The 14,109-nt window shown below is 43.1% G+C and overlaps 1 protein-coding gene across 1 annotated transcript; it reads right to left on the bottom strand.

Annotated features, from left to right (window-relative positions):
- Positions 1 to 12,161: 12,161 nt before the first annotated feature.
- On the bottom strand, positions 12,162 to 13,464 carry LOC148009257 (peroxisomal membrane protein 11-4-like). Its single transcript, XM_087673626.1, has one exon. It carries the CDS (start codon positions 13,154 to 13,156, stop codon positions 12,395 to 12,397), a length of 762 nt encoding a protein of 253 aa, XP_087529752.1. The 5' UTR covers positions 13,157 to 13,464; the 3' UTR covers positions 12,162 to 12,394.
- Between the last annotated feature and the right edge of the window lie 645 nt (positions 13,465 to 14,109).

The raw sequence follows: 14,109 nt of genomic DNA, 5'->3' as shown, positions 1-14,109 counted from the left end.
GATTTCAAGGGCTTTTTGATCGTTGGAAGGCAAGGGCCTCAACACTTTATCGAACCTATACCTGATTCTGCTGATCATGCTGAAATCTTTATTCATAAGGGTAATTCTATGAGCATGCGCAGCAGCAATTTAAGCATCGTTCATGAAATCAATAACAAAATCTTCTGCAGCCTCTTGTAGAGCAAGAATTGCTGAGAGTTGCCACTTCTTATTTAGACCAGAGACAGTTGCCACTCTAGACAATCTGTCAAAGATCTCTTTAACAACTCTTATGAAAGCAGCCTTTGGAATCACATGCTCTGTAGCTCTCTGGGCTTTTCTAATCTCACTGAAATACCTCTCCATGTAGAAGAATCAGGACTTCCTCTTTCTCTTTTATGGCTTGGGAGGCTCACTGGCTTCAGCAGAAGTAGGCTCAGGTGCAATTGGAGGGGATGAATCCTTCATAGGGCAAGTCTCACCCTTTGCTTCTTCAACTTCAGGAGAAGAAACATTCTCTGCACTGAAATGCTTTAACTCCATGGAAGATACTAGGCCAACACCTGGTGTAGGGGGGATCTCTATGGCAAAATGCTATGGGGTCTCTGATGGCCCAGTCTCAGCAATATTTGAAGAGGGTTCCTCCTCAGATTCATCAAATTGTAACTTTCTTCTACCCCCACTGTCCTTCCTATCCACATACACTTTTCTTGTAGTTTGCTTTGTCCCTGCCATACAGAGGAGAAAATAGAAGAGCCAGAAAGACAAAAATGATATAGGAATTTTCTCGAAAATCTGACAAGAATGCAATAGGCACGATACGGCGCGAGAAGGAACAAATGAACAAGACGGATGGTCACGTTCGAGGACAGCGAGATAGAGAAGCCCGATATGACACGAGATGGATATTGGGAAGACCACCGAAGGACGCCCTCGCTCCGTATCGGGCCACCGAGGGAAGACCACCGAAACGAGGAAATCGGGAAAGAGGCAAATGCACACTCGCTCTGAATTGAGAACGGAAACCGATACTACGCGAGAGGACAGTTATGCAGTAGACGCAACACTGGGATCGCTCCGTATTGGCAAGCAAGGCGCGAGAGCTCGAGAAATGTAAAGTGTACACGTAAGCAAAATAATCCCTTATATACCACATGTCGATTAACGATCGGTCCACGTGTTTGCCACGTGTCCATATGCCACGTGTCGACTAACGATCGGTCCATATATACCCTTATATACCACGTGTCCATATGCCACGTGTCAACTAACGATCGGTCCACGTGTTTGCCACGTGTTTGTCAGCCACGTGTCGGCCAACGGCTAGTGCCACGTGTCGAAGGCCAATAGCTAGTGCCACGTAGCATTATTGCACGCCCTACATAAGGGGGTGTCCCTCATCCGTACGACTTTTTTCACTTTCTTTGTGGACCTCTCTTTCTTCTTCCGATACGGCGTGAGAGCGAGTGTTCCTCTTTTGCGCTTTTGCATGTTCGCGTCATTTCGGGGCTTACCTATTCTTAAGAGTCTTCCTTCGGCGTGGCTCCTAACTCAATACTGCACGAGGGCGCGTGATCACTAATTCTGGTTCTGCCTTATCGCGTCGTTTCGGTTGCGGCCCTTTGCTTTGAGTTGTTTTAGTTTGCATTACCAATACGGCGCGAGTATGAACATCCCTGTCTAGCGTTTGAGTCTCATTGCGCCGTATCAAGCAAAAGTTGGAAACATGTCTGAACCTATAGATTTTCTAGGCTCCAAGGTTTTGCCAAGAATTGGGAAAAGGAGAAGGCTTTCAAAAGGCTCAAGGGCTTCAACATGTGATGAGCCTGTGCATTCTGTTTTTTCCCCATGCTCTGCCACTAGTGTCAGAATACCAAGCACATCTCGAGGGAAGCGAAAGTCGGCAATGAGAGGTCTTGGAGTATCAGAGCTTACTTATGTCACTCCATCAGAGAGGCTTCTAGATTTTATCCTTCAGAATGGCATGGATCTCTCTTTCTATGGAGTTGTCAAGAATGTCTTTAATCCTGATTGGGACCTTGACAGTGTTTTGAAATATTGTAAAAAATATTTTTTGGAGGACTTTTTGGAGTTGTTAAGAATGTCTTTAATCTTGATTGGGACCTTGACAGTGTTTTGAAATATTGTAAAAAATATTTTTTGGAGGACTTTTTGGAGTTTGAAAATCTAGCAGGTCCTTCTATTGAAGTTGGTACAAAGGAATATGTCCATGTTCCCATTGGGTCAACAGGAAATGAAAAGTCAGTGTTTACTAAGAGGTGTGGTGCCTACTCTCTGGATAGGTTTTATGCAAGAGATATATTGTACTCCACTCATTTCAAGAACTGCAAGATTATGTCAAAGTCTGTTGCTTTTATTGTTTTCACCCTTGTCAAATATCCTCTGAAAGCTGATGAGCAACAGTTGGAATGAGCAAAGTCTGCTAGCTTTTGCATGTTAGATGATCTGACAGATGAAAAGGAAATAGACGAGGTTATAGATGCAGATTTTGAGGCTTCTATTGCTGAGAAGTTGGATGTTGCTCACTTCAAAGCTGAGACCATCATTGAGGAGAGCCAAGGAGATGCAAACCCTGCAACTGATGAGAGTTCTCACCATACTGTTCCTTCTCTACTATCTATATCTTTCAAGGAGAAGGAGTACATTTTACTGTCAGATATTCAAAAACTTTTCAATCTTAGGGAAGATTATTGTCTAGCATTATTGCAGAGGCTTCTGATGCTGCAAATGGGATAGTTGACACAGAGAATGAATCAAAGGAAGAGATACTCAAACTTGATAAAGAAACTATAGACAATAAGTTTATTGATGCTGGTGAGGCCCTCTCTCTTTGTTTTGAAAAGGCAAAAGAAGCTGAGAAAGAGTTGAGTATTACTGATGAGGCCTTCGATCGCATTCAAAGCCAACTTGGGATTTCCAATTTTGGAAGAGAGGAGTCTGAATACGTTAAAGAATTGATTCCAATGAGACATCATCATCAATAAATTTATGGAATCCAGTTAAATTGGAGTACGATGAAAACCAAGTGGTAAGATAATTTTGAATTTGCTTTTACACATTGGTAGGTTTGAGTTGCACGCTCATTCAATATGGGTTTTATTTGCAGTTGGAGATTGCTGATTCAGATAACTTCTTGGGATGTAGCAAAGGATCGAGAGCTGGTGGTAGTACATTGAAAGGCATTGCATTCGGCCACTACTTGGCTAGGATTGACCCTGATTCCTTTTTAGTACTTCATAGTTTTCTCAGAGGATGCAACATGGCCCATACTTTGTATTAAAGCTCTTACAAGGCTTCTAGGTTTCTCAAGATTACAATATAATGCCCACAAAGTAATGTTTTTGGAAAAGACTGCAGCAATTAGGATTTTTGGCTATGGTCCAGGTTACTCTACTTCTAGAGCAAGATACTTTTTGGTGTTCACATCCTATGCCTTGGCTGCAAACCGAACTGATGTGAAATCTATAGCTGGCTACAAGAGAAGAAAATTTCTACGTTATAGAGGAAAGATTCCTGAGGAGGAAGAAAATGCGAGAGTTTTGGAAAGCTATCTTTGTATATATTCTTTCTTATATATAAAAGTGCGACTGCTCATGTGTCATTGCTGTCTTTTATCTGCATTCTTTGAAGTTGTCATCGAAAAAACCAATTGAATAGCTCCTCCAAAGCATTGCTTTTTGTAACTCCTCCCCCATGCCTTGTGCTTCGAAAATAACTTGTGCGTGCTTGATAGTGGGATTTTTCCATGCCTTGGTTACTATAAGTTGCTAAGGGGCCATGCTCCTCCACAAAGTAAGGCCCATGAATATGAAGAATATGCTGCAATACAAAGTAACACTAATTTTATACTAATTGAAAAACCTATCAAAATAAATCCATATTAAATAATTGTTACTTTACCAGATAAAAAGTGATATCTTTTTCTCCCCATGCCTCTTTTATCGCCTGGACAAGATTTGTGATTAATCTTTTGAACTCTTCCGCATATGTATATGTTGTCTTATGTTGCTTGAGGAGTTTCAGAAAAACATCAAGGTGTATCCAAACCTCCATTCTAAGAAACGCAAGCCTCGGCGTACTTGAAACATTTGTTGTGATCTCACATAGCTCTCTCCAACACTCCCAAGCTGCATTCACCTGCTTTCCTGAATGGTTTCCTAAGAATCGTTTAGCTTTGGAGCCTCCCATAGAGACATCAGCTAAGATATCTCTTGTTTTTCCTGAAAATATTGGATCCTTTCTCAAGTGAACTTGGCCCCCATGAAATCCCATTTTCGATAGTAATGCCTCGCATTTATCAATACACTCATCTGATAAAGATAATGGCTTAATGGAATATGCGTAGTCAAGATGCAACCTGAGAAGCTTATCGATTATTCTAATCTCTGCATGCAAAGTACAAATATGAACATTCTTAAGAGAGATTGAAAGAATGGGATCCTAGATGTCTTCTATGTTTTTAAATTTACTCAAATCTATAGAGTCTCTATTTGGGGCTCTTCTTACTGGTCGCAAACTACTCCAATCTTTGGATCCAATACTTTCCATGCAATAAATGCAAGGATATTTTGTATTTGCACCATTACATATTCCAAGCATACATTTGATAGTTTTTAAATCAGCACTCATATGCCATTCCACATTAAAATTACCAACCCCATCAACTACCAACATTTCGCCTTCACTTTGAGACTTAATGATATTTGAAATACTTGTATGGTTGAACAACCATTTCAACGTTTGATGATTTTCAATTGATACTTGGACTGCACCAATCCACCAAATCTCCATCTCAGATTGGATCTTATGCAATGGAGCTTGGCCCTCACCATTGCTATGGTCCAATGCCATGTTCATGAGGCAAATGCTAATTCTTTTCATCTTTTGTCCCTTTTGAATCTATGCTTCATCCAACTTCAAGGCAAACTTTAGAACACCATAACTTTCTTCTACTGTAATTTTATACATGTGAACCATTGCAATTTGCACCTTTTTTAGATCAACCCATATATTGTTAAACACACTGTAATAAAAATTTACTTTTTTTTAAATTCTTCATAGGACATAGAACTTTCGATGTGAATGTAATCTCCAAAAACATGTGAAATCTTGCGATTCATGGCAATTCTTGCAGTCGAAACTGCAAGGGCTCGGACAATCTAAATATAGTTACCCTATTGCGTTTAAGATTTTTAAACCATAATCCAGAGATAGCACGATAACCTTTTCGACTTATACCTACAGTATCACATGTCTCTACAATTTTATTTGCTTTCACTGTGCCTTTTAAGTCCTTCACTAACTCTTTGAGAGTTGGACCTCTCAAATCCGCATTTTCGGGTGACTTAAGAATGCTCAAAATATCTTTCTTATTCATGGTTTCCTTCAAAAGTTCGATTCTTTCCTCATTCTCTCGGATATTGATGCCTAATATGTTAGAGACATATTTCTTTGTAAGATTTAGTCTCCTTTTCTTTGCTCTCTCACACAAGTTGGTAATATTTTTTAATGGTCTCTTCCTCTCTCTAAATCCTACTAGAGTTTCCCTCAAGCGTGTTAGCTTATCCTGCAATGACTTGTTAACATTTTTCAAAACATCAATCTGACTTGTCAACTCTAAAATATTTGTTTGTGTAGTTTCTAGTGCTTTTTTCATTTCGTGCATTTGAGCTATATATGTGTAAGATGTAGAGTATAACCTCATACAGTAGCCAAGCATCCCATTGTAACCTTCTCCAACATATCTTATATAGTCATGGACATTGAAAAAAGGAGATGGTTTACCTATAGAAGGATCCCTGAGATAAATATTTCCGTCCACCCACAAATCTATATGCTTCATTCCTTGTGTTCGCAACCTGTTGGCTTCGATCTCATCTATCAATACTCGATGATGTATACTTCTCCAAGATGTGTAAATTGGATCTAACTGAACAGTTAGCTTGTATTTACGTATGCTTGTGCCTGTGTTATTTGAAGAGGTATTGCTATACATTTTAGTAAATGAACCGAGCAAGAATCTCACAGTGATAGAAATCAAATGCAACAAAAAGAATGGCAAAAGAGAATAGTGTGTAAAAAGAAAATGCGGGAGCAAACAAATGCGAATTTCGTACAAAAATCTCGAAAATACAAAATCTCTCGAGTTCCAAGACAAAAACGGCCGAAAAGGTGACCCCTGACTTGGATTAAAAGATGAGGGCAATTAATGACCGACCCCTTCAATGAACCAAATATTCTATCATTAATCATATCTGGACAATCAAATTTAGAGGTTTTATTCTTCCTAAACCTCAACTAATTAGCAACTTAATCACTTTCTTACAAGTGTTGTTTTTTAAGTGTTTTTGACCCTAATGAGTAAAGAGACAAAGTAGATGCTTGCTCTTCACTTGCAACAGCCTGCCATTGAAACAAGCTGCACCTTAGATTTTGCTATCACAATCTCACATGAGAGCTCTTGTCAAATAAGATTTTAGTTCCACCATTAGCACAACTAGCCACCCTTTCATCCACTAGGTCCTCTTCTTCAAGTGGCAGTCCTCTTCCTTATTAATAGAGCTCCTACTCTCCCTCAAAGTATTGAGCTTGCCAAAATGCATCTAACCTCTTCAAAACAAAGCTGTTGCAAATATTTGTATGTTTAGCAAGTAGCATCACTTGTCAAAGATCTTGGCTTGCTCCAGAATCAGGCGGGATCCACACTCTCTTCGCTTTAATTCCAATTTGCATAGAGCTAACTGTTAGCAGTCATGCTTGTCATGCCTTGTCATCTCCTGCCTGTGAGCCTCAGTCTGAGTCAGATGAGGACTTTAGGAGCTCTGACTTGTCTATCACTTGTTTTGACGGAGGAGGTAGCTCATTCTAGAGCACTCAGTTTATTGCATTTTAGTGCATTTTCTCCTCCTGTCGGGATTTTATGTGCATTTCCCGGGGCAGTTTCTGCATTCTTCAGCCTGCCTCACCTGTCGGACATTGTCCACTCTTTCCGGGATTTTTCTGAGCATTCCTAGCATTTTTACCAGCATTAAATGCTGGTCGGATCAGCATTAAATGCTGGTCGGATCAGCATTAAATGCTGGTCGGACATATTTATGGCCTCAAATTTCAGGTCGGACAGTTTTTGGGTTTTTTGGCTATTTATAGTCATTTCCCACTTGGCAGTCAGTTGTATTATCATCTTCCCTCCTTCTTTAGCAGGTGCACACTCCGACTCCGTCATCTTCCTCCGTCTTCGGTGCTGCCATCATCATCAGCCTGATCTGGTGCCCTCACTGACGCTTCGGGCTGCATGCAGGGACTGATCAGTCCAAGTTTTGTATTCAGCATTCATTACAGCCAGTGCAGATTTTCTTCCTTCATTTTCTGTTGTCTCTCTCTCCTTCTCTGTGTTCGTGTTCTTCTTCCGTTGCGCACTCTCACATGGTATCATCGTCTGACTGAGAGCACGGAGGACCTAATCTTGTGGAGAGATACCTCACCCCTCTTCTGCTGCTGTCGCCTCATCTCCAACTGCCCAGGCGGCCCCTCCAGGTGGCCATTCTTCTTGCGTTTGCTGCAGATGACTACTCCCGAGGCTGCCACGTCATCAAACGATCCCTCTTGCTTGCGTTTACCATCAGGCGGCCCCTCCTTCAGCTGGGCGACACATCATCAGGCTGCGCTTTCCTGATCTGGTGGTCGTTTCCACTCTTGGCAGCTCATCTCCTGCTGGCAACCCACTCCCAGGCTGCGTTTTGGTGCTGGCGGTTTCTTTTCTGGTGATCTTCATCAGATATCCTTGCGTTTTGCAGCTCCAGGTGTTTGTAGGCTATCACAGCCAGTGTTTTGGTGGTTGATGACCAGACTGCTAGTCCTACTTCGGCTTCAGCACAGTTTTCTTTGGTGTTTGGTGTTTTGCAGATTGGAAGATGTCTTCTCATCAGTTTACGGGCTTTGATGACTTAGATGACGAGCTTTTGTCTCGACACTCATCTGAATGGAGGCGTGATTTCTATCACGAGGACCGTCATCCGGAGTCTATTTCTCTTTCCCGTCCCCCTTCTATTCATGTATCTCGGCAAGCCCCTTCTAGTGGGCCGAAGATGCAGCCTTTGGTACCCCCTGTACAGGTACCCGTACTTCCTCAGCTGCCCAAAGAGGACCGGTTGGATGGCTCCAACTTTTCTCTATGGTCCTGCAAGGTGGAGTGTATCTTGGACTCCTTCGATCTTTGGGAGCTTGTTTCTGTTCCTTTTCCCCGGCCTAAGATGGATCCCGCAGATGGAACATCTATGGATCGTGCAGCCTTATGGGATCGACTCAATTCTAGAGCCAGATCTTTCCTCTTTCTGAGTTTGCAGGATTCTGTCCTTGTTCATGTTCACAGGTTGAAGACTGCAGCAGATGTGTGGAGAAAGCTCGCGTCTCTCTACCATCAGAAGACGTTTGCCCACCGGATATCTCTCGAAAAGAAGTTGCGGATGCTCCTATTGATGATAGTCCTTCCATGAAGGACCACATCAACAGATTACAGGATATGAGGGATGAGCTTGCATCCCTCGGTCGGACGATATCTTCTGAAGACATGGCTATGATTCTTTTGACTCAGCTGCCATCGCCTCGGTTTGATGTCTTCTGCGCAGCCTTGGTTAGTGGGCAGTGGTGCTTCGAGTCATATGACTCCCCGAGGTGATTTGTTACAGGATCTCCGTCCATCAGAGGGTTCAGTCACTGTTGGTGACATTTTATCGGTGCCTATTAGTGGTGTTGGCACATTGCCTTTGTTTACCGACCGACCTTCGAGCTCCTTTTCCCAGGCCCTACATGTTCCAGATTTGGGCCTTCCCCTCGTCTCAGTTTATGGCCTTACGAGGCTTGGCACACACGTGATCTTTACCGAGCATGCCGTTGTTATTGAGGATTCTCTTACAGGAGCTGTCTTATCTACAGGTTGGTAGGAGAGCGAGCTTTACAGGCTCCATTCCCCTTCTTTGATGCAGGGCCCTCCGAGGCAGTCTATTGCTACACACATTCCCGCTTGTGCACCTTCTATTCCACATGTTCCTTCCCATCCCCCACCCTCTCCTCTGGTGGTTCCCTCGTACCTCCCATCCCTTTCAGAGGGGGACGATCTCGGTGATACGGCTGTGGATTCCCTGGCCCCTAGTGTTTTAGAGGGGGATTCCCAGGATCGTGAGGAGCTCCTTCAGCAGCAGTCTACATCGACGGACTTCATCAACCTTGGCATTCCTCTTGCCACCCCAGGATCCGTTTCTCCCTTGGCCTTCTGCCACATCCAGGATCTGAGAGGGGGTGTTAACAGTCATACTTGTCATGCCTTGTCATCTCCTGTCTGTGAGCCTCAGTCTGAGTCAGATGAGGACTTTAGGAGCTCTGACTTGTCTATCACTTGTTTTGACGGAGGAGGTAGCTCATTCTAGAGCACTCAGTTTATTGCATTTCAGTGCATTTTCTCCTCCAGTCGAGATTTTATGTGCATTTCCCGGGGCAGTTTCTGCATTCTTCAGCCTGCCTCACCTGTCGGACATTGTCCACTCGTTCCGAGATTTTTCTGAGCATTCCTAGCATTTTTACTAGCATTAAATGCTGGTCGGATCAGCATTAAATGCTGGTCGGACATATTTATGGCCTCAAATTTCAGGTCGGCCAGTTTTTGGGTTTTTTGGCTATTTATAGCCATTTCCCACTTGGCAGTCAGTTGTATTATCATCTTCCCTCCTTCTTTGGCAGGTGCACACTCCAACTCCGTCATCTTCCTCCGTCTTCGGTGCTGCCATCATCATCAGCCTGATCTGGTGCCCTCACTGACGCTTCGGGCTGCGTGCAGGGACTGATCAGTCCACAGTTTTGTATTCAGCATTCATTACAGCCAGTGCAGATTTTCTTCCTTCATTTTCTGCTGTCTCTCTCTCCTTCTCTGTGTTCGTGTTTTTCTTCCGTTGCGCACTCTCACACTAACCTCCCCTTCAAACTAGGCCCGATTCTTCAATTCACTTTGATTTTAATACGGCAGCCCTGCAGTAGTTCTAGGATCACTGCTTTTTATCACCTTGCAAACTGATGGTAGGTTTATCTCCCTTTCTCCTCGCATACAATATTCCTGCATGCTATCCATTATGCCTCACATCATTGGTCTCTGTTTCCACTATGAACTGCTATTCTACTGTTATGGAGCTGCCAATCTGTCCCACTCAGATCACGACAACCGTTTATATCGATTCACAAATCCAGCTTCGTGACTAAATAGAAACGCCCATTGAACTCTAGAACATTGATGATGTTCATGGCCCCAACACTTGCTTGGTAAGCGCTGCCACTAAACAACCAATTTATCAGTGAGCTCCTTTGCTCCAGTTCTGTACTGTTGCACTCTCGGCCATTTGATTTCTTAAGTCTTCAACTTACGATTCCTCCCTTTCCTTCATGATCCCAGCTCTAATGATGTCTTCGAGAAGCATAACCAGCCTTCTTCTCTACGATGCCCTTGCAGCCTCTCAGCCTTGACGTCTCAACAAATTTCCGCTTCTCGTGTCTACATTCTTCTCTCTTCCTTTTCTATCCACAATCCTTTTTTCACTACATTTTTTCTTCTATTCCAAATTAGGTCTTGTCTCCCTTGTTATTATTTAAGACCGCAAAATCATAGTCACACACAAACAACAACCATATGTATAAAAAGAACACGTTTTTACATCTATACATTCCACAACACTACTCTCTCATGTAAGTAGACGGTAGAAATCATGTTAGACAAAGATTCCCCCACACCAACACAAAAACATTGCGTATTTTCATATAAATAAATCACAATACTAGTTAAACTTTATACAACCAACATTCAAGGAACATCCACTATACTTATCATACGTAATAGGCCCAAACTATGCACTTGAGAGAAAGTAAGACTTACATATACATTTGAGAGATTTGTAAAAAGATTACATTTGAGAGAATTTCGTGCATATCAAGTCACTCGATCCTTTCACATGGTATAGTATATGTATGCATAGGAGAGGTTATGCCTATCCTAATCTATAGTGCCATGGCACTATGCAAACTACACCCACATAAGTTCGTTAAGTAAGCTCAGGTCCTTTACACTTCAAGCCTCAATGAAAAAGATAACTTCATTCCATCTCCCAATCTCAAACCACTCTAGATGAAATTGTGCATAATTTGAAATCCTAATTGATGTTGATGTGATTCTTGACATCCCTCGACTCACTAACCCACCTTACTCTCTAACCCTTGAGTTCCTATTTAGTGTCAAAATTTCTCCCAAAAGGGATATCCCAAGACATACATGCACAATGATGGTGCAATTACTTGTGCTCATACACCTAAGGTTGTTGAATACAGCCTCAAAGGGCCTCATGCCATGCAATGCATAAAAAAGGTGCAATTAGTGCATTGTTCCCCCCTAGTATGGACGTATTTTGAGAAGTAGGGGTGTATGAAGCCCCAATGATGTGCATAAGAACAAGTGCAATGTAGTGCCCATGGCCCTTTATCCAATGATATGCAAGTGTCAAAGTTCTAAAAATCTTACCTCTTCTTAGGGTTAGTCATTGACCTTTTGGATCAAGCTCATCCTTTCAACCTGTACAACACATCCATTCTCCAGCAAAAGGTTATACGCAGAAGGAAAATCAAAGTAGAAGTAAGGTTCTACGAGCCTATTGGATATCGAGTTCTTATCCCTTACCTATAACTCGTAGCTCTTATCATATCTAAGTAGCTTTATTAGCTACCTAAACCCCCTCTCCTATGCAAGTGGAAGGCTTTATTCAAGACCTCTTTCTAGTAATAAAATTCAAGCCAACTTTATGAATTAATAGAACCCTTATGTAAAAATTATGTATATGGAATATGAATACTCATGTGAATAAATTGATATATTTTAAAATATTTTCTTTTGTGATCATATATATGTAAGTGGATATTTTTTTATATTCCTTTTTCTTAAACTCACTTAATACATATTTTTATACACAGTGAACCCCCCCCCCCCCCCCCCCCCAAGAGTAAAGTTTCTTGATACCACATGTAAAACTACTCACATTAAAAACCTGAATAATCTTTTAGAGTAGAATTGGCCCTTTGTGAAGTATTGTGAAGCTAAGCTATTGGAATCTCTAAATTGAGGAAAATTACAATGGTAATAGTAAGCGACAACACTCATTAGATTTGTGTAATTTGACAAGGCTGTCAGCCAGCTGAAAAGACCTCTAACACAGAATTCTATCCATTATAGAGCCAAAGGATAGAGGGGCGCCCAAACGTAAAGAAACGGACGTAAAAGGTAACCCAACCTTGATAAGAACGCTCGTACATACAACAAGGTCTAAAGGATCTTCCACAAGGCACTAAAACCTTGCCGATAAGATTCTTCCTAAGAGGCGGGCCAATTTCTGTACCAGCCTGCCCAGGCAGACACAAGCCCGCTGATGCCCAGTGTCAGGGCGTGATTGCAGAAGGGATTGGGCTCGATATCCGCGATAGCGATGACAAGGTCGGCAAGATTGGCGGCGATGGCCATGAGGAGCATGATTCGCTGCACACGGAGGGCACGAAGCTGGTCGGCGATGGCGGCCGGGCTGTCAGGGACGGCTCCATTATTACTACTCTTGTCCGATGGAGGATGGTCGGCTGCGTGCTTGTCTGATCGGAGGAACCTGAGGAGGCGCCTCTCGGCGAGCAGGCCCTGGCGGATACGGATGAGGTCGCTCACGACGAAGAAAACGTAGCCGACGGACTCCCCGAAGGCGGAGACGAAGCTCATGCGGCGGGCGATGGCGGGGTCGAGGACCCCGACGCGAGAGAGCCAGAGCAGGTGGTCAAAGAAGAAGTAGACCATCTCCCCGCCGTTGGCGAGGACGGCCAGGACCCGGAAGGCCCGGCTGGGGCTCGAGCTCCGGAGGGAGTTGAGGCCCGTCAGGAATCGGCCCGTCCGGAAGGCCTTGCGCGCCAGCCCACACGCCACCTCCCACTTCTTCGCCCTATCCGCCATCCCCTCGTCCCTCTCTTCCAGCCGCCAGTGCGCCAGCTTCGACACATACTGGAACGTCTTCACCAGCTTGTCTATCCCGTCCCTCTTCGCCAGGAAGATCACCAGCCTGTCCAGTACGTCTTCCTTCCTGGTTGCCCCCACCATGGCTCCTGCCTGCCTGCCTGCCTGCAGCTCACAATTGCGATGACACAAGCCCAGTTTCACAAACCATCGGCGATTCTCCTGGCTCAATACAGATTCCCTTGCCTAATTAGATAAAGAATCCAATTCGCCTGACGCTGTGAGAGAGAGAGAGAGAGAGAGAGAGAGAGAGAGAGATATCTTCCTGCCTATTTCGATAAGAAGCCAATTCTCTTGCACTTGGAAGGGCGGGGGGGAGAGGAGAGGGAGAAAGAGGAACTGCCATTAATTTTTGAGGTCCACAGCCTTACACAAATACTTAGCCTTATCCTAGACGCTCACACACGCGCTGAGACACACACTTCGTATTGCAAGAAGAGTGACTTGACTCAACCACGAACGAGGGAATTCCAGCGATGTTACTTGCTAAGGAAATTCTTATGTTTATGTCCCAAGTGGCAATTTATGGACGGTTGAAGGGGCATGCCCTATTGTTCCTACTAGTGTGCTTAATCCTAATGTTTGTTGGAATCACATGCAACTTAAACAAATTCATGAATAAAATAATCCTATTTTTCTTCATAAGCTTACATGTTTTATCTCAAAACAGATTTACACACCCAATCCATTAATCTAGTTTTATACAATTTTCTTAAAACTTCAAATCTTAAAAACCCTTTCTAATTAGCTCAGGTGTCATATTTCCATATTTTCTTGCAAACCCTAAGTGAGACTTTATCATGCCTCTTCAACATTGTGCATAAAGAGCTACATCTTTTCTAATACATCTATATATATTCTTTTTCCCTTTTCAAAACATTAAATATCTTTCTTTTGTGCTCTCTCTCTCTCTCTCTCTCTCTCTCTCTCTCTCTCTCTCTCTCTCTCTCTCTCTCTCTCTCTCTCTCTCTCTCTCTCTCTCTCTCTCTCAGCTTTCTACTTCTCTTCGATATTTCTCTTTGGACACTTCTCCTAAG

The sequence above is a fragment of the Lygodium microphyllum genome, unplaced genomic scaffold, assembly GCF_053477565.2.
Source record: "Lygodium microphyllum isolate KBCC unplaced genomic scaffold, Lygodium_microphyllum_v1.1.10 scaffold_31, whole genome shotgun sequence".
Taxonomy (NCBI): domain Eukaryota; kingdom Viridiplantae; phylum Streptophyta; class Polypodiopsida; order Schizaeales; family Lygodiaceae; genus Lygodium; species Lygodium microphyllum.
This window is presented reverse-complemented; position numbering and strand designations above follow the sequence as displayed.

Bases quoted from the DNA above. Each gene is read 5' to 3' on its own strand.
- LOC148009257 (XM_087673626.1), bottom strand. From the start codon at position 13,156: ATGGTGGGGGCAACCAGGAAGGAAGACGTACTGGACAGGCTGGTGATC.